Genomic DNA, 23,982 nt, shown 5'->3' with positions numbered 1-23,982 from the left:
TGACAGGTAAGACTGGTAGTCTTGACAGGTAAGACTGGTAGTCTTGACAGGTAAGACTGGTAGTCTTGACAGGTAAGACTGGTAGTCTTGACAGGTAAGACTGGTAGTCTTGACAGGTAAGACTGGTAGTCTTGACAGGTAAGACTGGTAGTCTTGACAGGAAAGACTGGTAGTCTTGACAGGAAAGACTGGTAGTCTTGACAGGAAAGACTGGTAGTCTTGACAGGAAAGACTGGTAGTCTTGACAGGTAAGACTGGTAGTCTTGACAGGTAAGACTGGTAGTCTTGACAGGTAAGACTGGTAGTCTCATCTGTGTGGCTCTAAAGACTCCCGTTGTTATTCCCTTTAGTGCACTACTGCTGGTGTGGGGAGCAGGCAGCCATTTTAGAATCGGTCCTGTTGAATCGGGGAAGGGGGTGTTTTGGCTTCTTCATACCTCCCTAGATGGCTCTCTGTCTGTCATCGCTGGGGGGGGTGAATGTAACCTATCGTTGGTCGTAAACACAATGCCTTTAAATAATAAACATAGATTTAGCCACTATTTACAATGTTGATTGTTGAGTTATGATGATGCACAATGTGTGAAAGCTTCAAAACAGCATTAGGCAAAGCCATGGACCTTCATTTATTTACTTCGATTTTTATTTAGTGTCTTTAAAAAAAAAAACGAACAAAATAATAATAAAAACTGTTGTTTCTCTCCCAGTAGTTTTATTTGACTGGTAGAAGTTGCTAGTTGTGTTGTTTTGACGTCGCGTTCCTTGACTGTACTGAATAACTTAAAAGCATTAGCGTACAATACAAACCCCCTTGAGTATTATTCTGCCAGTGCTGTGCCAGTATTCAACCGTGTTAAACAACCGCTCTACCAAATATCATTCAATCAACAACAACAATAATAATATTTGTTTACTTAATTCCAGATATATATATATTTTTTTGGCTTATCTCACTTTTTTGTTTTAACAAACTGTTGCATGAAACATTGGAAACCAGGTTTATTTTTGTGTGTGTGAATAATAACTTTATTGAGACGCTGAACTGAGGTGTTAATAATAACTTTATTGAGACGCTGAACTGAGGAGCTTTTTGGATTTGCACTTGGATTATTTAAAGATGGAAGGAGAGGAGAGAAGACAGCCTCCTAGTCTGCGTCCTGTCTGTCTCTCTGCAGACTAGGAGGCCTGTCTGTCTCTCTCTCTGCAGACTAGGAGGCCTGTCTGTCTCTCTCTGCAGACTAGGAGGCCTGTCTGTCTCTCTCTCTGCAGACTAGGAGGCCTGTCTGTCTCTCTGCAGACTAGGAGGCCTGTCTGTCTCTCTCTGCAGACTAGGAGGCCTGTCTGTCTCTCTCTGCAGACTAGGAGGCCTGTCTGTCTCTCTCTCTGCAGACTAGGAGGCCTGTCTGTCTCTCTCTCTGCAGACTAGGAGGCCTGTCTGTCTCTCTCTCTGCAGACTAGGAGGCCTGTCTGTCTCTCTCTGCAGACTAGGAGGCCTGTCTGTCTCTCTCTCTGCAGACTAGGAGGCCTGTCTGTCTCTCTCTCTGCAGACTAGGAGGCCTGTCTGTCTCTCTCTCTGCAGACTAGGAGGCCTGTCTGTCTCTCTCTGCAGACTAGGAGGCCTGTCTGTCTCTCTCTGCAGACTAGGAGGTCTGGATGGTGTGTGTATGTTAGTGTGTGTTGTTGTGCTCTGACAGGGTAGACAGGCTGGTAGTGTGGTGGTATGAGGGGTGTCTCTGTGCTGATCTAACCCAGCAGAGGGTACTGTCACGTGGGATGAGTTAACTACATTTCAGGGTAGCATGGTGCTGCTAGCATGGTGCTGCTAGCATGGTGCTGCTAGCATGGCGCTGTTAGCATGGTGCTAGTTGCTATTGTTTCAGAGGACCGCCACTTAGCCTGACTCAGGAAAAGGGGTTCTGATTTGGCTCTTAGCCTGACTCAGGAAAAGGGGTTCTGATTGGCTCTTAGCCTGACTCAGGAAAAGGGGTTCTGATTTGGCTCTTAGCCTGACTCAGGAAAAGGGGTTCTGATTGGCTCTTAGCCTGACTCAGGAAAAGGGGTTCTGATTTGGCTCTTAGCCTGACTCAGGAAAGGGGTTCTGATTGGCTCTTAGCCTGACTCAGGAAAGGGGTTCTGATTGGCTCTTAGCCTGACTCAGGAAAGGGGTTCTAAATCTGATTTTGGTTCTTCAAGGCTGTTCAGGGAATACCATGCTTTTGGGCACAAGTCCTCCCCTTTAACACAGATGTAGGATCATCTCTCCTCCTTACATCCTAACCTTAAACCATCAGGGAGAAGGGACCAGGTCACTAAAGCCCTCTGATCCGTTATCACTGGGTGTTATTGTGTGTCTGTGGAGATGACGGTTAGACGAGGGACAAGACTTCTGTCTGTTGAGACGTGACGCTGCACCCAAGTCTCTCTCTGTCTCTCTCTTCGTCTCTGTCTCTCTCTTCGTCTCTCTCTCTCTCTTTTCCTCTCTCTTTTCCTCTCTCTCTCTCTCTCTCTTTGTCTCTCTCTCTCTTCGTCTCTCTCTCTTCGTCTCTCTCTTCGTCTCTCTCTCTCTCTTCGTCTCTCTCTCTCTCTTCGTCTCTCTCTCTCTCTTCGTCTCTCTCTCTCTCTCTTCGTCTCTCGCGCTCTCTTCGTCTCTCTGTCTCTCTCTCTGTTTCTCTCTCTCTCTCTAACTCAACCCAGTGTAGTAGTATGTAATGTTCCTAGTCATTACTACGACCGTCATGCCAAACCGAGGAAGAAGAGAGGAAGGAAAGGGACGATGTTGTCCGTGGAAAAGCTGGACAACGTTTATGCTTGAAATCAACAAAAGGAAGTTGAGGAATTTTTATAGAAAGAAAGTTTAAACTATGAGCAATGTACAATCCCCCTATAGCTGCCTAGTCGCCACGGAGCCCCGGGCTCCTAGCTTCTCTCGTGTTTCAGACGATATTATCCTGTGATCCATTAGTCTTCTATTGAAGAGACACGACGACGCTGCGTGTTAACAGGTTTCCTTTCTGCCGCTGGTTTACAATGAGGCTCTATGGCTTTTTAGTAGACTTGACTGATGAACTGGGAGGAATCACGTGTCTCATTGTCATTTACATTGATGATGACCCTGAAAAGCTTTAGTCTATATATATATATATATATCAGCACAGCACAAAGACCTGGGAGTTAGAGGGGTTACGGGGGAGGATTAGGGAGGGTAACGAGGGAGGTTAACGGGGGAGGATGAGGGAGGGTAATGGGGGAGGATTAGGGAGGGTAATGGGGGAGGGTAACGGGGGAGGATTAGGGAGGGTAACGAGGGGAGTGGGGTGCACAAAGAGACTATGCAATGGTGTTATCCAGCCTTCCATGTCCATTTGGGGTTTCTATCTAAAGCCCAGTCCACAGTGGAGACCTGAGCAGTGTTCCAGACAAGACACTGGTCTCCTATGTCAGTGCACTACTTATAACCAGGGACTCATAGACAGGGATTGCCCTACGTAGGGACTACGGTGCAGCCAGGGCTCACAGTATTCCTAAAAACATGTGTGCCATCACCTTTTCTACCTACTAGCCAACCAACCAGCCACACGCAGAAGGTTAGATTTACAAAGTCCCCCCCCCCCCCCCCCCCCCCCCCGCTGGTTTCTGTTGGGACACAGACGAGGACTGCTGGAACCATAGATTTACTGCTGCTTTTGATAGAGACATTCTATCACTGAGAATTCTAGAAGCTAGAAGCCTCTCCTTTATAGAGACATTCTATCACTGAGAATTCTATCAGCTAGAAGCCTCTCCTTTATAGAGACGTTCTATCACTGAGAATTCTAGAAGCCTCTCCTTTATAGAGACGTTCTATCACTGAGAATTCTAGAAGCCTCTCCTTTATAGAGACGTTCTATCACTGAGAATTCTAGAAGCCTCTTCTTTATAGAGACGTTCTATCACTGAGAATTCTAGAAGCCTCTCCTCTCCTTTATAGAGACGTTCTATCACTGAGAATTCTAGAAGCCTCTCCTCTTCTTTATAGAGACGTTCTATCACTGAGAATTCTAGAAGCCTCTCCTTTATAGAGACGTTCTATCACTGAGAATTCTAGAAGCCTCTCCTCTCCTTTATAGAGACGTTCTATCACTGAGAATTCTATCAGCTGGAAGTCTCAGACCTCGAGCTGCAGAGTAGAATATTCTCCTGACCTGTGAACCTAATATGCACATTGCTTCGGGAGGCTGATAAGAAACGATGTACAGAGAAAACAACCCAACGTCTATAATATTTACTAATAATAAAGACTTGTCTTTAAAGTTACAGGGAGGGTGTTTTGGCGTTGTGTCTTCCTGACAGGAGGATGGGGGGGGGGGGGGGGGGGGCAGGGTGGTTTCTTCGGGGGAGGGGGGAACTGCACTTTCTGAAGGACAATCCTTATTTGGTAACAGAGGCCTGATGTGACGTGCTACCTTGGGGTAGAAACTCCAGCCTGCTCCTCCCACTGTCATCCATGTCTCCTCCCATCGTCACCACGACGACCACCATGATGCTGTTGTTCTGTTGTCATTGTTTTTATTTCATAATAATAATAATGATATACATTTTTTTTTTTTCCTTTTTTTTTGTGATTATTTTAGTGCTCTTAAGAGAATGTGTACTAAAGGTGTAGTGTTATAAGGTGGTTGGTCTCCAGGGCCGACGGACCGAGCGCTAGACAGATTGATAACTGTTTGTAAACCTTCTGGCCGTAGTGTCGGAACACAAAGCTGTATAACTTGGGTACAACCCTCAATAAAAGACTAACAGTGATTTAACTGATGTTGTCTGTTGTCTGGTCATTTCTCTTGAGTGAGTTTATGGCCCTATCCCAAACAGAGCCCTACACCCTACACACTTTCTGGGATTGGAGAGGTGTAATCAACATGGTAGGGGGGGGGGGGGGGGGCCTAGTGGTTAAGACCGTTGGGACAGTAACTGAAAGCTTGCTGGTTTCCAATCTCCGAGCCGACGAGGTGAAAAATCTGACGACGTGCCTTTGAGCAAGGTACTGAACCCTAAACGCTCCTGTAAATTTCTCTGGATAACAGCATCTGCTAAATCACAAATGTCAAACATAATGGTGAAACTTCCACATTGCTATTACAATATTGATTACACCTGACAAATCCTCCCAGATCTCCATGCAGGTTTATTAGGTTATATAATATGGTGTGATGAGGTTTATCAGGTTATATAATATGGCTTAACATGCAGGTTTATCAGGTTATATAATATGGCGTGATGAGGTTTAACATGCAGGTTTATTAGGTTATATAATATGGCGTGATGAGGTTTATCAGGTTATATAATATGGCTTAACATGCAGGTTTATCAGGTTATATAATATGGCGTGATGAGGTTTATCAGGTTATATAATATGGCGTGATGAGGTTTATTAGGTTATATAATATGGCGTGATGAGGTTTATTAGGTTATATAATATGGCGTGATGAGGTTTATTAGGTTATATAATATGGCGTGATGAGGTTTATTAGGTTATATAATATGGTGTGATGAGGTTTATTAGGTTATATAATATGGTGTGATGAGGTTTATTAGGTTATATAATATGGCGTGATGAGGTTTATTAGGTTATATAATATGGCGTGATGAGGTTTATTAGGTTATATAATATGGTGTGATGAGGTTTATTAGGTTATATAATATGGCGTGATGAGGTTTATTAGGTTATATAATATGGCGTGATGAGGTTTAACATGCAGGTTTATTAGGTTATGTGATGAGGTTTAAACCCACTACGACTCGTTTACGTCGTAATTAATTGTTTTATATATACGGTATAACTTTACTCAAAAAACGGGATTGAAACGTGGTTATAGACCGAGTGAACAAAACATTAAGAACACCTCTTTCCATGACAGACTGACCAGGTGAATCCAGGTAAAATGATCACTTGTTAAATCCACTTCAATCAGTGTAGATGAAGGGAAGGAGACAGACAGGTTGAAGAAGGGTTTTTCACACTCAAACAATTTCCCTGTGTGATCACCAGCCAACTTGACACAACTGTGGGAAGCATTGGAGTCAACATGGGCCAGCATCCCTGTGGAACGGCTTTCTACACCTTGTAGAGTCCATTCTCCGAAGAATTGAGGGGGGGGGGGGGGGGGACGACGACTCAATATTAGGAAGGTGTTCTTAAAGATACTGTGAAGATCATTCCTGCATTTCCTGGTTGCTAAAATGTCCGAATATGTGACAAAACAAGCATGTAGAGAATCGTTATAAAATGTATTTTGAATGGGAAGCATAGAAATAGAACCCACTCTTACTGGTTCTTAGACTTGCTTTCAATGACCAATCTCTATAACTCATATTTCTAATGTGAATTTGGTTGGGGTGTAGTGAGGGGGACTCCCTGAACCACAAGGTGGCGCTGTACAACAAGAGTCCAACCATAAAGTGATGTTTATTTGTCATTAAATACAGTGAAACACAAGACAGGGCATCAGATGCCACAGGGAGAACGGAGGAAGGAGAAGCGGGACTGATGAAGTGGTGGGTGGGGGGGGCGCTGCCCTGCCCAGCCCGTCGGGACAGCATCATCAGGACTTCCTGTGAGGAGCAGAAACAGGAAGTTCCACCTCAGTAAACACAGCTTAAACTTAATCGTGGTTTAAATGTGATGAAGTAGAAGCTGATTCTATGGGTTTTAAACTAGTGAATAAAAAGGCAGGGATTCAAAACAAGACATCTGCAGCATTTTTACAGTCGACGTGATTTCTGGGAAATGTCCCTTTTTAAAAGTACATCGCAGGTCATTCAACTGTCTTGATTTCCTGCTGAAATGGTAATGACATGGGGGCTAATTGATTTCTATACACACACACACACACACACTAGAGCACAGCCAGAAGAGGACTGGCCACCCCTCATAGCCTGGTTCCTCTCTACCCAGTACAGCCAGAAGAGGACTGGCCACCCCTCATAGCCTGGTTCCTCTCTACCCAGTACAGCCAGAAGAGGACTGGCCACCCCTCATAGCCTGGTTCCTTCTCTACCCAGTACAGACAGAAGAGGACTGGCCACCCCTCATAGCCTGGTTCCTCTCTACCCGGTACAGCCAGAAGAGGACTGGCCACCCCTCATAGCCTGGTTCCTCTCTACCCGGTACAGCCAGAAGAGGACTGGCCACCCCTCATAGCCTGGTTCCTCTCTACCCGGTACAGCCAGAAGAGGACTGGCCACCCCTCATAGCCTGGTTCCTCTCTACCCGGTACAGCCAGAAGAGGACTGGCCACCCCTCATAGCCTGGTTCCTCTCTACCCGGTACAGCCAGAAGAGGACTGGCCACCCCTCATAGCCTGGTTCCTCTCTACCCGGTACAGCCAGAAGAGGACTGGCCACCCCTCATAGCCTGGTTCCTCTCTAGGTTTCTTCCTAGGTTCTGGCCTTTCTAGGGGAGTTTTTCCTAGCCCCCGTGCTTCTACACCTGCATTGCTTGCTGTTTGGGGTTTTAGGCTGGGTTTCTGTACAGCACTTTGAGATATCAGCTGATGTAAGAAGGGTTTTATAAATACATTTTATTGATTTAGAGCAGGGAGTTCTCAAACTGTTCCACTCGGGACCCCCCTTCCAGCAACGGGGAACATCCCACCCCCCTCTCCCACGGGCAAGTTAAAAGCCGGACTGAGGCCCGCACCCCCCTCCCTGCCACCCCCTCTAGGGGGCGCGTCACACAGTTTGGGATCCACTGCACTAAATGACTGATAGGGGGCGCTGTGTTGAAGCCACCAGGCCTCCATCTTGACCCCCCCCCCCTCCCACCGTTGTAAAAACGATACTTTGGACGTTATAGAAATTAATTTACTAATGTTGCCTCGTTTATTGAATTACAGACAGCTTTTACATCCGCTAAACAAATGAAAAATATTTTCCTTAATGTTATACATTTTTTTGGGGGAAAAAGTGCTGATGTTTATTGTCCTCACTACAAACAACAAAAACACCTTAAATACAGAAAATACAAAAAAATACTGTTGAATTCCATTTATTTTCTACGCGGGAATATAGTGGAACCGGTGGCTTTAAAGTCTCTCCATGGCCGAAACATCAGCAATTCAGGGTGTATATATCTATATCTATATATCTCTCTATATCTATATCTATATCTATATATATATATATCTCTCTATATCTATCTATCTATCTATCTATCTATAATTATAATACACACACACACACACACACACACGTCATTGGAGTTATGATGAAGGCCAAAACACAACGTTTTTAATAGTTGTTTAAATGGTGAGAGAGCGTTACTCCCTTGTCGTCGCCGTGGAGACTCACTGGGCGTGTTAGTAATTCCTGGTTCTTATTCGTACACGTCCTTCTTGTCAGCGATGTACTGGACAATATCCTGGGGAGACATTAACTTCTCTGCCTCCGCATCCGGGATCTCAAACCCTGCAGCAGGAACACACACACACACACACTAGGCTTAACACACGTAACCACAGTTGTATGTAGGAAGTGGAAGGGTTAGTCCATACAAACATCTAAGTTATCGTCATGGAAATAGAACGGACTAGTCTAGAACATTCCGATTCACATCAACAGGTGGACCAGCAGGGAGACAGAGACATGGAGAGAGACAGACCGACAGAGACAGAGAGAGAGACAGGGAGGGAGGGAGAGACGGGGAGACAGAGACATGGTGAGAGAGACGGGGAGGGAGAGACAGGGAGGGAGAGAGAGAGACGGGGAGAGAGAGAGAGACAGGGAGGGAGAGACAGACCGACAGATACAGGGAAGGAGAGACAGGGAGGGAGAGACAGAGAGAGAGACAGACCGACAGGGAGGGAGAGACAGGGAGGGAGAGACAGACCGACAGTCAAACACAGAGACAGGGTGGGAGAGACAGACTCACCAAACTCATCCTCCATGGCCATAATGATCTCGACCTGGTCCAAGCTGTCTAACCCCAGGTCCTTCAGGAAGTGGGACGACGTCGCCAGCTGAGGATACAGATAGATCAGAGGAGGTCAGGACAGACAGGGCTGGTCGATAGATCAGAGGAGGTCAGGACAGACAGGACTGGTCGACAGGTCAGGACAGACAGGGCTGGTCGACAGGTCAGGACAGACAGGGCTGGTCGACAGGTCAGAGGAGGTCAGGACAGACAGGGCTGGTCGATAGATCAGAGGAGGTCAGGACAGACAGGACTGGTCGATAGATCAGAGGAGGTCAGGACAGACAGGGCTGGTCGATAGATCAGAGGAGGTCAGGACAGACAGGACTGGTCGATAGATCAGAGGAGGTCAGGACAGACAGGGCCGGTCGACAGGTCAGAGGAGGTCAGGACAGACAGGGCCGGTCGATAGATCAGAGGAGGTCAGGACAGACAGGGCTGGTCGATAGATCAGAGGAGGTCAGGACAGACAGGACTGGTCGACAGGTCAGGACAGACAGGGCTGGTCGACAGGTCAGGACAGACAGGGCTGGTCGACAGGTCAGAGGAGGTCAGGACAGACAGGGCTGGTCGATAGATCAGAGGAGGTCAGGACAGACAGGACTGGTCGATAGATCAGAGGAGGTCAGGACAGACAGGGCTGGTCGATAGATCAGAGGAGGTCAGGACAGACAGGACTGGTCGATAGATCAGAGGAGGTCAGGACAGACAGGGCCGGTCGACAGGTCAGAGGAGGTCAGGACAGACAGGGCCGGTCGATAGATCAGAGGAGGTCAGGACAGACAGGGCTGGTCGATAGATCAGAGGAGGTCAGGACAGACAGGACTGGTCGATAGATCAGAGGAGGTCAGGACAGACAGGACTGGTCGATAGATCAGAGGAGGAGGTCAGGACAGACAGGGCTGGTCGATAGATCAGAGGAGGTCAGGACAGACAGGACTGGTCGATAGATCAGAGGAGGAGGTCAGGACAGACAGGGCTGGTCGATAGATCAGAGGAGGTCAGGACAGACAGGACTGGTCGATAGATCAGAGGAGGAGGTCAGGACAGACAGGACTGGTCGATAGATCAGAGGAGGTCAGGACAGACAGGACTGGTCGATAGATCAGAGGAGGAGGTCAGGACAGACAGGACTGGTCGATAGATCAGAGGAGGTCAGGACAGACAGGACTGGTCGATAGATCAGAGGAGGTCAGGACAGACAGGACTGGTCGATAGATCAGAGGAGGTCAGGACAGACAGGACTGGTCGATAGATCAGAGGAGGTCAGGACAGACAGGACTGGTCGATAGATCAGAGGAGGTCAGGACAGACAGGACTGGTCGATAGATCAGAGGAGGTCAGGACAGACAGGGCTGGTCGACAGGTCAGAGGAGGAGGTCAGGACAGACAGGGCCGGTCGACAGGTCAGAGGTGGTCAGGACAGACAGGGACGTCCTAGATCTGCAGTCCTACTCTGAGATACACTACATGACTCAAAAGTATGTGGACACCTACTCATCCAAAATCATGGGCGTTAACCATTTTGAAAGGGTGTCCACATACTTTTGTATTTATATAACAGCTGGGTCTAATCGATGATGTTAAAATGTCTATTTACTCGGTTCCATCTGACTGCTGCAATCCACTGTCTCATCAGCCCAGCCAGGCAATTTATAAACTTCATCTCCACTATAAAAAGCATCTAGACATGATCTCATATTTCTTTTAGGACTAACATTTAGTTTTCAACAGCGGAGATTTGTATAAACCTTTACTGTCTGTCTCTCCGACATTTACAACATTGAATTAGAAGATTGAAATAGTCTCCAGTCGTCCCGTAGTAATGAACGTGTCGGGACGAGACAGACAGACAGGCAGGCAGGCAGGCAGGCAGGCAGGCAGGCAGTGTTTCTCAGCCAGTCGAAATCATGAATCAGCCGTCATCGTTTTTATGGATCAAAACAAAGAAATGACAACTGAAAAAAAGGTTGAAACGAAGTGCAGCTAGTTTGCAGTATTTCCAGATTCAGTTTGTTTTATTTCATCTTTATTTAACCAGGTGGGCTAGTTGAGAACAAGTCCTTTATTTAACCAGGTAGGCTAGTAGAGAACAAGTCCTTTATTTAACCAGGTAGGCTAGTTGAGAACAAGTCCTTTATTTAACCAGGTGGCTAGTTGAGAACAAGTCCTTTATTTAACCAGGTAGGCCAGTTGAGAACAAGTCCTTTATTTAACCAGGTGGCTAGTTGAGAACAAGTCCTTTATTTAACCAGGTAGGCCAGTTGAGAACAAGTCCTTTATTTAACCAGGTAGGCTAGTTGAGAACAAGTCCTTTATTTAACCAGGTAGGCCAGTTGAGAACAAGTCCTTTATTTAACCAGGTGGGCCAGTTGAGAACAAGTCCTTTATTTAACCAGGTGGCTAGTTGAGAACAAGTCCTTTATTTAACCAGGTGGCTAGTTGAGAACAAGTCCTTTATTTAACCAGGTAGGTCAGTTGAGAACAAGTCCTTTATTTAACCAGGTAGGCTAGTTGAGAACAAGTTCTCATTTACAACTGCTACCTGGCCAAGATAAAGCAAAGCAGTTCGACACTTAGAGTTACACATGGAGTAAAACAAACATACAGTCAATAACACAGTAGAAAAAGTCTATATACAATGTGAGCAAATGAGGTGAGATTAGGGAGGTAAAGGCAATAAATAGGCCAGAGAGGTGAAGTAATTACAATATAGCAATTAAACACTGGAGTGATAGGATGTACAGAGGATGAATGTGCAAGTAGAGATACTGGGGTGCAAAGGAGCAAGATAAATAAATAAATAAATACAGCATGGGGATGCGGTAGATTGGATGGGCTAGTTTGAAGTGATTGTGTTTAGCTGTGTTGTAGCTCCTCTGAACAACAGTGTCCTGACGAGTGAGCACATTTTCTATACCAGGTGAAATCGCACCTCATTAACCCAATGTTATGGATTTATCCAAATAAACGTCACTAGAAAACAGCTTAAACAAATGTAAATGCAGCTAAACTTTTTGACGTGATTGTAAATTAGCCGTAGTTGGCTAGCTGAGGGATAAGAACGTTGCCAGCCAGTATGGCACGAAAGACTGGGTCCATAGATACAGCACCAAAAGACTGAACGACTGGGTCACGTCCATAGATACAGAACCAAAAGACTGAACGACTGGGTCGCGTCCATAGATACAGAACCAAAAGACTGAACGACCGGGTCGCGTCCATAGATACAGAACCAAAAGACTGAACGACTGGGTCGCGTCCATAGATACAGAACCAAAAGACTGAACGACTGGGTCACGTCCATAGATACAGAACCAAAAGACTGAACGACTGGGTCACGTCCATAGATACAGAACCAAAAGACTGAACGACCGGGTCACGTCCATAGATACAGAACCAAAAGACTGAACGACTGGGTCACGTCCATAGATACAGAACATAAAAGACTGAACGACCGGGTCACGTCCATAGATACTGAACGACCGGGTCACGTCCATAGATACAGAACATAAAAGACTGAACGACCGGGTCACGTCCATAGATACAGAACATAAAAGACTGAACGACCGGGTCACGTCCATAGATACTGAACGACCGGGTCACGTCCATAGATACAGAACCAAAAGACTGAACGACTGGGTCACGTCCATAGATACAGAACATAAAAGACTGAACGACCGGGTCACGTCCATAGATACTGAACGACTGGGTCACGTCCATAGATACAGAACCAAAAGACTGAACGACTGGGTCACGTCCATAGATACAGAACATAAAAGACTGAACGACCGGGTCACGTCCATAGATACTGAACGACCGGGTCACGTCCATAGATACTGAACGACCGGGTCACGTCCATAGATACAGAACATAAAGACTGAACGACTGGGTCACGTCCAGATACAGAACATAAAGACTGAACGACTGGGTCGCGTCCATAGATACAGAACATAAAAGACTGAACGACTGGGTCACGTCCAGATACAGAACATAAAGACTGAACGACCGGGTCTCTGGCAACCGACCCGATCGAACGAACGACCAGCCAGATTGGGTAGCCACCTTAGGACTTATATCGGGACTATATCTTGTTGGAAGGAGGAAATGGTATGAATAAATGTATCATAGATAAGGAGTGTTGACTGATCCTAGACACGTGGGGTGTAAATCCACTACACACCAAACAGACCCATGAGGAAACGAATGGAACGAAACAGAAGAGAATATGTCCAATAGAAGAAACTCTCTTGTTTTCGCCTGGACTAATGATTACACCCCAGTATTCCTAGTCTCAAAACCGCAGCCCGTCTGGTGTTCAACCTTCCCAAGTTCTCTCACGTCACCCCGCTCCTCCGCTCTCTCCACTGGCTTCCAGTTGAAGCTCGCATCCGCTACAAGACCATGGTGCTTGCCTACGGAGCTGTGAAGGGAACGGCACCTCCGTACCTTCAGGCTCTGATCAGGCCCTACACCCAAACAAGGGTACTGCGCTCATCCAACTCTGGCCTGCTCGCCTCCCTACCTCTGAGGAAGCACAGTTCCCGCTCAGCCCAGTCAAAACTGTTCGCTGCTCTGGCACCCCAATGGTGGAACAAGCTCCCTCACGACGCCAGGACAGCGGAGTCAATCACCACCTTCCGGAGACACCTGAAACCCCACCTCTTTAAGGAATACCTAGGATAGGATAAAGTAATCCTTCTAACCCCCCCCCCCCCTTAAAAGATTTAGATGCACTATTGTAAAGTGGTTGTTCCACTGGATATCATAAGGTGAATCCACCAATTTGTAAGTCGCTCTGGATAAGAGCATCTGCTAAATGACTTAAATGTAAACGTCAAAGCGAGCCGCGGTGCCTCGGGGTCGGTCCTTACCTTCTCTGGGTTGATCTTGTCGTAGAGTTTCAGAACGTACATGACTCGTTCTTTAATGCTTTCAATGGTGAGGGGAGGCAGGTCTCCATACTGTCTACAGGACACTCCCACTGAGCTAGAGATCTAGAGAGAAGAAGAAGGACAGGAAGGAAGAAAGGGTTCAGAGATCATAACACTTGTCGATGCCTGCTTGACTGACAACACTTCTGCACCCATTTGACCAATCAAGCAGTTTAGTTCAAGCCTAGGTAATAGCTAGCTAGCTAATGTTACAGATGTCCACCGCATTGTATTTGGTGCACAAGTCGTCATCCTGTCACAACAACCACAGGTCTTGATAATAGATAAGAGTTACACATTTACTTTAGATTAAATTTTAAAAAGTGTCAATCGACTGTCATCTAGCTAGTACACATAGTAATGCTAGGCTAACAGTACAGTACTTGATTGTACCACAGATGAATAGTTTGAACATATTAGCTTAGCTAGGCTAACGCATGAGACCACAGTCGGTTGTTTTGTAACGTAAATTCATGCAGCATTCAAACTATGCATTTTTTTCAGAGACAGTTTCGTTGAATTAGCAATGGACCCGGTTTTAAGACATTGGCGTGCAAAGTGACCGGATAGCAAGCTAGCTAGCACAGTGACCGGATAGCAAGCTAGCTAACACAGTGACCGGATAGCAAGCTAGTTAGCACAGTGACCGGATAGCAAGCTAGCTAGCACAGTGACCGGATAGCAAGCTAGCTAGCACAGCGACCGGATAGCAAGCTAGCTAGCACAGCGACCGGATAGCAAGCTAGCTAGCACAGCGACCGGATAGCAAGTTAGCTAGCACTAGTTACGGATTTTATTGGAAAGACACTGGTAGGTCAATGTGCAATCCAGTACTGCTAGGCCACAACAGCGACAAAAACATGTCAATGTTATTCAAGACTAACCTGCGTTTGTTCAATCCACCGTGTCCGCTGACTGCTGGCAATGAAGGAGAACGGTCGGTGGTTCAATAGGACCGGACCAGCTGCGGCTCTCACTGCAATGTTACCCGACGAGAGTCTCACAGAAGACCGGGCGAGTTGGCGGACACACTGCGCTAGGACACGGGACGCCATGATTGAAACTAAAATACGGTGCAAAGTAAAACACGCGTTTAGATGACAAGCGGGAGTTTCCACTAGATAGCACAGCCACAAAGTCAAAGGGAAAAAGAGGTCAAATGTGCGCAGGCGCACTGGTTATTATAAAAAAATAAAAAATAACGCCGATATTTAATATGATTTGGTTTTTATTTATTCACTATAACGTCATTATAATGCTTTCTCGTATGTTTTTATTATTTTATTAAATTGGAATGATGTAAAAAAAAAAAATGTTGACTTTGGTTGAATTTTGTCGCAACATCGGGTAACCGATCATTCTATGCGTAAATCACCAGAACAAAACAAAAAAATCTATTATATTCAAATTTCGTCGATCATTAACAATGATGTTAATTCTTTAAACACACATATTTTAATTTTAGTTGAATATGACTTATTATTTGTGAGCGGAAGTGTTTTCCACCATCATCATCATCGATGTTGCAGTGCTCTGCTAGTAGGGTCTGAAGGGAGCGGTAGACAGCAGAGCAAAACAAACCACAGAAAACTCGTTTTTCTGTACATTTACAAACAACAACAACAACAATTACAATCATGGAATTGTGTGAGATACTGTACAACAAGGCGGAATACATTGAAACGGTAATATTCGGTGTTTATTTGACTAGATAACGTTAACGATTAGCAAGTTAGCTAGCTAGCTAGCGTTTAGCTCATTGGTATTTACACTGAGTATACAAAACATTAAGAACACCTTCCTAATATCATAACAGCCTCAATTCATCAGAGGCATGGACTCTACAAGGTGTAGAAAGCGTCCCACAGGGATGCTGGTCCATGTTGACTCCAATGCTCCCCACAGTTGTGTCCAGTTGGCTGGATGTCCTTTGGGTGGTGCACCAGTCTTGATACACACGGGGAAACTGTTTGAGCGTGGAAAAACCCAGCAGCTTTGCAGTTCTTGACACAAACCGGTGCACCTGGCACCTACTACCATAACCCCCGTTCAAAGGCACTTCAATATTTTTGTCTTGTCCGTTCACCTTCTGAATGGCAAACATACAATGTCTCAAATCCTTTAACCTGTCTCCTCCCCTTCTTCATCTACACTGATTGAAGTGGATTTAACAAGTGACATCAATAAGGGATCATTTCACCTGGATTCACCTGGTCAGTTTATGTTATGGAAAGAGCAGGTGTTTTTAATGTTGTGTATACACAGTGCACAGTCAATGCACTGAACCAGCATTGCTAGCTAGGTCACTTAGCCAGCTAGCTAGCCAGCTGAATTGACAAGGCACCGATTACAGTTTGCATCAAGCGGTGGTCTGTAAACCTTGTAGCTAAGTCAGTGCCGTTTATACCAACCTGTCAGCATGTCCACTGTCCCTCTCAGGCGTCCGGTAACAAAGTGAGCAGGCAGTCGGTGCTGTGCGGCAGTCAGAACATCGTCCTCAACGGCAAAGTAAGTAACAACAAGCTATACCGGTAATAAACCATGAGATGGGACTATACATGTAATAAACCATGATTCTCCCTCCCTGTCTGTCTCCCTCCCTCCCTGTCTCCCTCCCTCCCTGTCTATCTCCCTCCCTGTCTCCTGCCCTCCCTGTCTGTGTCACCCTCCCTGTCTGCATGTCTGTCTGTCTGTCTGTCTGTCTGTCTGTCTGTCTGTCTGCCTCCCTGCCTGTCTGTCTGTCTGCCTGTCTGTCTGTCTGTCTGTCTGTCTGTCTGTCTGTCTGTCTGTCTGTCTGTCTGTCTGTCTGTCTGTTCCAGACTATAGTAATGAATGACTGTATAATCCGTGGAGACCTGGCCAATGTCAGGGTGGGGAGGCACTGTGTTGTGAAGAGCCGCAGTGTCATTCGACCGCCGTTCAAAAAATTCAGCAAAGGGTGAGTTCTGCTCAACTTCTTCTAGACCAGGGGTCCCCTCTTCTAGACCAGGGGTCTCCAACCTCTTCTAGACCAGGGGTCTCCTCTTCTAGACCAGGGGTCCCCTCTTCTAGACCAGGGGTCTCCAACCTCTTCTAGACCAGGGGTCCCCAACCTCTTCTAGACCAGGGGTCTCCTCTTCTAGACCAGGGGTCTCCTCTTCTAGACCAGGGGTCTCCTCTTCTAGACCAGGGGTCCCCTCTTCTAGACCAGGGGTCTCCTCTTCTAGACCAGGGGTCTCCTCTTCTAGACCAGGGGTCCCCTCTTCTAGACCAGGGGTCTCCTCTTCTAGACCAGGGGTCTCCAACCTCTTCTAGACCAGGGGTCCCCTCTTCTAGACCAGGGGTCTCCTCTTCTAGACCAGGGGTCTCCTCTTCTAGACCAGGGGTCGCCAACCTCTTCTAGACCAGGGGTCGCCAACCTCTTCTAGACCAGGGGTCTCCTCTTCTAGACCAGGGGTCTCCAACCTCTTCTAGACCAGGGGTCTCCTCTTCTAGACCAGGGGTCCCCTCTTCTAGACTAGGGGTCGCCAACCTTTTCTAGACCAGGGGTCTCCTCTTCTAGACCAGGGGTCCCCTCTTCTAGACCAGGGGTCTCCTCTTCTAGACCAGGGGTCCCCTCTTCTAGACCAGGGGTCTCCTCTTCTAGACCAGGGGTCTCCTCTTCTAGACCAGGGGTCTCCTCTTCTAGACCAGGGGTCTCCTCTTCTAGACCAGGGGTCCCCTCTTCTAGACCAGGGGTCTCCTCTTCTAGACCAGGGGTCTCCTCTTCTAGACCAGAGGTCCCCTCTTCTAGACCAGGGGTCCCCTCTTCTAGACCAGGGGTCCCCTCTTCTAGACCAGGGGTCTCCTCTTCTAGACCAGGGGTCCCCTCTTCTAGACCAGGGGTCTCCTCTTCTAGACCAGAGGTCCCCTCTTCTAGACCAGGGGTCTCCAACCTCTTCTAGACCAGGGGTCTCCAACCTCTTCTAGAGCAGGGGTCCCCTCTTCTAGACCAGGGGTCTCCTCTTCTAGACCAGGGGTCCCCTCTTCTAGACCAGGGGTCCCCTCTTCTAGACCAGGGGTCTCCTCTTCTAGACCAGGGGTCTCCTCTTCTAGACCAGAGGTCCCCTCTTCTAGACCAGGGGTCCCCTCTTCTAGACCAGGGGTCTCCTCTTCTAGACCAGGGGTCGCCAACCTTTTCTAGACCAGGGGTCGCCAACCTTTTCTAGACCAGGGGTCTCCTCTTCTAGACCAGGGGTCTCCTCTTCTAGACCAGGGGTCCCCTCTTCTAGACCAGGGGTCTCCTCTTCTAGACCAGGGGTCTCCTCTTCTAGACCAGAGGTCCCCTCTTCTAGACCAGGGGTCCCCTCTTCTAGACCAGGGGTCCCCTCTTCTAGACCAGGGGTCCCCTCTTCTAGACCAGGGGTCTCCTCTTCTAGACCAGGGGTCCCCTCTTCTAGACCAGGGGTCCCCTCTTCTAGACCAGAGGTCCCCTCTTCTAGACCAGGGGTCTCCAACCTCTTCTAGACCAGGGGTCTCCAACCTCTTCTAGACCAGGGGTCTCCAACCTCTTCTAGACCAGGGGTCTCCTCTTCTAGACCAGGGGTCTCCTCTTCTAGACCAGGGGTCCCCTCTTCTAGACCAGGGGTCCCCTCTTCTAGACCAGGGGTCTCCTCTTCTAGACCAGGGGTCTCCTCTTCTAGACCAGGGGTCCCCTCTTCTAGACCAGGGGTCTCCTCTTCTAGACCAGGGGTCCCCTCTTCTAGACTAGGGGTCGCCAACCTTTTCTAGACCAGGGGTCGCCAACCTTTTCTAGACCAGGGGTCTCCTCTTCTAGACCAGGGGTCCCCTCTTCTAGACCAGGGGTCTCCTCTTCTAGACCAGGGGTCCCCTCTTCTAGACCAGGGGTCTCCTCTTCTAGACCAGGGGTCCCCTCTTCTAGACCAGGGGTCTCCTCTTCTAGACCAGGGGTCCCCTCTTCTAGACCAGGGGTCTCCTCTTCTAGACCAGGGGTCTCCTCTTCTAGACCAGGGGTCCCCTCTTCTAGACCAGGGGTCCCCTCTTCTATACCAGGGGTCCCTCTTCTAGACCAGGGGTCTCCTCTTCTAGACCAGGGGTCCCCTCTTCTAGACCAGGGGTCTCCTCTTCTAGACCAGAGGTCCCCTCTTCTAGACCAGGGGTCTCCAACCTCTTCTAGACCAGGGGTCTCCAACCTCTTCTAGACCAGGGGTCCCCCTCTTCTAGACCAGGGGTCTCCTCTTCTAGACCAGGGGTCCCCTCTTCTAGACCAGGGGTCCCCTCTTCTAGACCAGGGGTCTCCTCTTCTAGACCAGGGGTCTCCTCTTCTAGACCAGAGGTCCCCTCTTCTAGACCAGGGGTCTCCAACCTCTTCTAGACCAGGGGTCTCCAACCTCTTCTAGACCAGGGGTCTCCAACCTCTTCTAGACCAGGGGTCTCCAACCTCTTCTAGACCAGGGGTCTCCAACCTCTTCTAGACCAGGGGTCTCCTCTTCTAGACCAGGGGTCCCCTCTTCTAGACCAGGGGTCTCCTCTTCTAGACCAGGGGTCTCCTCTTCTAGACCAGGGGTCCCCTCTTCTAGACCAGGGGTCTCCAACCTCTTCTAGACCAGGGGTCTCCAACCTCTTCTAGACCAGGGGTCTCCAACCTCTTCTAGACCAGGGGTCCCCTCTTCTAGACCAGGGGTCTCCTCTTCTAGACCAGGGGTCTCCTCTTCTAGACCAGGGGTCCCCTCTTCTAGACCAGGGGTCCCCTCTTCTAGACCAGGGGTCTCCTCTTCTAGACCAGGGGTCTCCTCTTCTAGACCAGGGGTCTCCTCTTCTAGACCAAGGGTCCCCTCTTCTAGACCAGGGGTCTCCTCTTTTCGACCAGGGGTCCCCTCTTCTAGACCAGGGGTCTCCTCTTCTAGACCAGGGGTCCCCTCTTCTAGACCAGGGGTCCCCTCTTCTAGACCAGGGGTCCCCTCTTCTAGACCAGGGGTCTCCTCTTCTAGACCAGAGGTCCCCTCTTCTAGACCAGGGGTCTCCTCTTCTAGACCAGGGGTCTCCAACCTCTTCTAGACCAGGGGTCTCCTCTTCTAGACCAGGGGTCCCCTCTTCTAGACCAGGGGTCTCCTCTTCTAGACCAGGGGTCCCCTCTTCTAGACCAGGGGTCTCCAACCTCTTCTAGACCAGGGGTCTCCAACCTCTTCTAGACCAGGGGTCTCCTCTTCTAGACCAGGGGTCTCCTCTTCTAGACCAGGGGTCCCCTCTTCTAGACCAGGGGTCTCCTCTTCTAGACCAGAGGTCCCCTCTTCTAGACCAGGGGTCTCCTCTTCTAGACCAGGGGTCCCCTCTTCTAGACCAGGGGTCCCCTCTTCTAGACCAGGGGTCTCCTCTTCTAGACCAGGGGTCCCCTCTTCTAGACCAGGGGTCCCCTCTTCTAGACCAGGGGTCTCCTCTTCTAGACCAGGGGTCCCCTCTTCTAGACCAGGGGTCTCCTCTTCTAGACCAGGGGTCTCCAACCTCTTCTAGACCAGGGGTCCCCTCTTCTAGACCAGGGGTCTCCAACCTCTTCTAGACCAGGGGTCTCCAACCTCTTCTAGACCAGGGGTCTCCAACCTCTTCTAGACCAGGGGTCTCCTCTTCTAGACCAGGGGTCTCCAACCTCTTCTAGACCAGGGGTCCCCTCTTCTAGACCAGGGGTCTCCTCTTCTAGACCAGGGGTCCCCTATTCTAGACCAGGGGTCCCCTATTCTAGACCAGGGGTGTTGTTGTTTCTGCTGTTTTGGACCTACTGCTGCTGCATGACGTCGTGACCCAGTCGATACACACGATCATGATGTAGTTGTGTGTAAGTTAATGTTGAACGTCCAGTGTAGCAGGTCTCTGTGGTCTGACCTCTAACCCCTTGTCCTCCAGAGTGGCCTTCTTCCCGCTGCACATCGGAGACCATGTGTTTATAGAGGAGGACTGTGTGGTGAACGCTGCTCAGATCGGATCTTACGTACACATCGGGAAGAACTGTGTCATCGTGAGTTACACAGAGTCTCACACACACACACACACACACAGTCTCACTCACACACACACACACACACACACACACACACAGTTATACACACACACACACAGAGTTACACACACACACACACAGAGTCACACACACACACAGAGTCACACACACACACAGAGTCACACACACACACAGAGTTACACACACACACACACACTCACAGACACACACACACTGGCCGCGGGAACATTCAGGTCCTAAATCTGGGCCATGTGATGCTTGGAAAGGCAACATTTCACTGGCCAGACGGGCTAGCCGGGTCCATGTTCTACTAGCCTGGTCTGAACAGTGCTAGCCGGGTCCATGTTCTACTAGCCTGGTCTGAACAGTGCTAGCCGGGTCCATGTTCTACTAGCCTGGTCTGAACAGTGCTAGCCGGGTCCATGTTCTACTAGCCTGGTCTGAACAGTGCTAGCCTTTGGCTAGCGGGCTAGTTGGGTCCATGTTCTACTAGCCTGGTCTGAACAGTGCTAGCCGGGTCCATGTTCTACTAGCCTGGTCTGAACAGTACTAGCCGGGTCCATGTTCTACTAGCCTGGTCTGAACAGTGCTAGCCTCTGGCTAGCGGGCTAGTTGGGTCCATGTTCTACTAGCCTGGTCTGAACAGTGCTAGCCGGGTCCATACTCCTACACTGACTGGGGCCTGGAGTCACTCCTACACCGACTGGGCCCGGGTGTCACTCCTACACTGACTGGGCCGGGAGTCACTCCTACACTGACTGGGGCCGGGAGTCACTCCTACACTGACTGGGGCCGGGAGTCACTCCCACACTGACTGGGGCCTGGAGTCACTCCTACACTGACTGGGGCCTGGAGTCACTCCTACACTGACTGGGGCCTGGAGTCACTCCTACACTGACTGGGGCCTGGAGTCACTCCTACACTGACTGGGGCCTGGAGTCACTCCTACACTGACTGGGGCCTGGAGTCACTGTGTCTGGTTGTTAATGCTGTGTTGTGTGTGTGTGTGTGTGTGTTCCAGGGCGGCGGTGTGTGTGTGAAGGATTGCTGTAAGATCCTAGACAACACAGTTCTTCCTCCTGAGACCGTGGTTCCTCCCTTCACCGTGTTGCTCAGGATGCCCAGGTCAGAACACACCTCCTCCTCTTCCTCCTCCCTCCTCTACCTCCCCCTCTCTCCCCCCTCCACCTCCTCTTCCTCTACCTCCTCTACCTCTACCTCCCCTCTACTTCCTCCTCTACCTCCCCCTCTCCCCCCCTCCTCCTCCACCTCCCCCCTCTCTCCCCCCCTCCTCCTCCACCTCCTCTTCCTCTACCTCCTCTACCTCTACCTCCCCCTCTACTTCCTCCTCTACCTCCCCCCTCTCCCCCCTCCTCCTCCACCTCCCCCCTCTCTCCCCCCCTCCTCCTCCTCCTCTACCTCCCCCCTCCCCCAATCTCGTAAAAATACCTCCTCCTCGATGACATCCCCGTTTTGGCATGTAGACCCTGGTATGGTGCTGGAGATGCTGAATACGCCTGAAAATGGATGGAATTGCTTTCAACTCTTTCTAACTGGTGTCTCTCTCCTCCCCTCTCTCTCCCCCCTCCTCTTCCTCCTCTCTCTCTCCCCCTCTCTCTCTCCCCCCTCTTCCTCCTCTCTCTCTCCTCCTCTCTCCCCCCCTCTCCCCCCTCTCTCCCCCCCTCTCTCTCTCCCCCTCCTCTCTCCCCCTCTCTCTCTCCCCCTCTCTCTCTCCGCCCTCCTCTTCCTCCTCTCTCTCTCCCCCTCTCTCTCTCCCCCCTCTCCCCCTCTCTCTCTCTCTCCCCTCTCCCTCCTCTTCTCCCCCCCTCTCTCCCCCCCTCTCTTTCTCCCCCCTCTTCTCCCCCCCCTCTCTCTCCCTCCCCCTCTCCCCCTCTCTCTCTCTCAGGTCTGTTTTCAGGAGAGCTCCCAGAATGTACCCAGGACCTGATGATTGACGTGACCAAGAGTTACTACCAGAAATTCCTCTCCCTCAGCCAGATATAAATCCCTGCATTAACCTACTTTACCCTGCTCTACACTACCCAGATATTACCCCCTACTCTAGCCTACCCAGATATTACCCCCTACCCTACTCTACCCTATCCAGATATTACCCCCTACTCTAGCCTACCCAGATATTACCCCCTACCCTACTCTACCCTATCCAGATATTACCCCCTACTCTAGCCTACCCAGATATACCCCCCTACCCTACTCTACCCTAGTCTACCCTATCCAGATATACCCCCCCTACCAGACTCGAGCCTCCACTTCCCAGACCAGGGCTGTCTCTCAACATTGTAGACCTTAACCTACCCTCATGAAAAACCACATTTAGCCTGATTCAGAGTTGGTTTGAACAGAAAGCAGCCTGATGGAAGTGAGAGGTCTGTCTGTCTGTCTGTCTGTCTGCTCTGTCTGTGTTGTTGTCGTGCTGTTGGGCCTCTTCATTCATTATCGGCCCTTCGGGCGGCGGATTCAATATGATTGCGGCGTTTTGTCAACAATGCACCTTGTTTTAAAAGGTTGTTGCTTCTTCCGTTGTTTGACGGAAAGACCACATTTTAAAGGTGCACCCTTGACGACCATGCACCCTTGACGACCATGCAATCGGATTGACCCCCCCCCCCCCCCCCCGCCAGACCCCCACAGCCCCCCCCCCCCCCCCCGCCCGCCCCCCCACAGCCCTGCATTTGTTATAGTTGATACTAATAAACATGTTTTAAACCAGTGTGTTTGTCTGTTACATCACATCAGTAACTGGTGGGGGGGCTACAGTCCTTTGAATTCATACTGTATTATAATCTCTGGCTTTGAATCGTTTCAATTCCCCGTTTAGTTCGTCTGATTAGAACCAAAAAGGGGAGGGGGTGTATTCATTCGTTGGACTCCGTTAAAAACAAAAAACGTTTTGCATCAACAATAACAACAACAAAACAGTTTAAAGGTAGCCTAGTGGTTAGAGTGGAGGGGCTGCAGGTAGCCTAGTGGTTAGAGTGGAGGGGCTGCAGGTAGCCTAGTGGTTAGGGGGGGAGGCAGGTAGTCTAGTGGTTAGAGTGGAGGGGCTGCAGGTAGCCTAGTGGTTAGGGGGGGGAGGCAGGTAGTCTAGT

General features: G+C 49.2%; 2 protein-coding genes across 2 annotated transcripts; one reads left to right on the top strand and one right to left on the bottom strand.

Moving 5' to 3' along the window:
* Positions 1–6,423: 6,423 nt before the first annotated feature.
* On the bottom strand, positions 6,424–15,040 carry LOC123724035 (acyl carrier protein, mitochondrial). The gene is made up of 5 exons (XM_082976210.1): positions 14,766–15,040; positions 13,822–13,944; positions 8,906–8,993; positions 8,326–8,442; positions 6,424–6,588 (listed from the first exon to the last, which is right to left on the bottom strand). Exons 1-4 carry the CDS (start codon positions 14,934–14,936, stop codon positions 8,351–8,353), a joined length of 474 nt encoding a protein of 157 aa, XP_082832336.1. The 5' UTR covers positions 14,937–15,040; the 3' UTR covers positions 6,424–6,588; positions 8,326–8,350.
* A 347-nt stretch (positions 15,041–15,387) lies between these two features.
* On the top strand, positions 15,388–23,521 carry LOC123723667 (dynactin subunit 5). Its single transcript, XM_082976209.1, is given in 7 exon segments — positions 15,388–15,566; positions 16,321–16,389; positions 16,701–16,819; positions 20,758–20,869; positions 21,894–21,983; positions 21,985–21,997; positions 22,779–23,521. Coding segments are annotated over 7 exon segments (549 nt in total). The 5' UTR covers positions 15,388–15,518; the 3' UTR covers positions 22,877–23,521.
* The last annotated feature ends 461 nt before the right edge of the window (positions 23,522–23,982 follow it).

The sequence above is a fragment of the Salmo salar genome, chromosome 06 (assembly GCF_965601325.2).
Source record: "Salmo salar chromosome 06, fSalSal1, whole genome shotgun sequence".
Taxonomy (NCBI): Eukaryota; Metazoa; Chordata; class Actinopteri; order Salmoniformes; family Salmonidae; genus Salmo; species Salmo salar.
The sequence above is the reverse complement of the archived record's forward strand: the minus strand, read 5'-3'. Positions and strand labels throughout refer to the sequence as shown.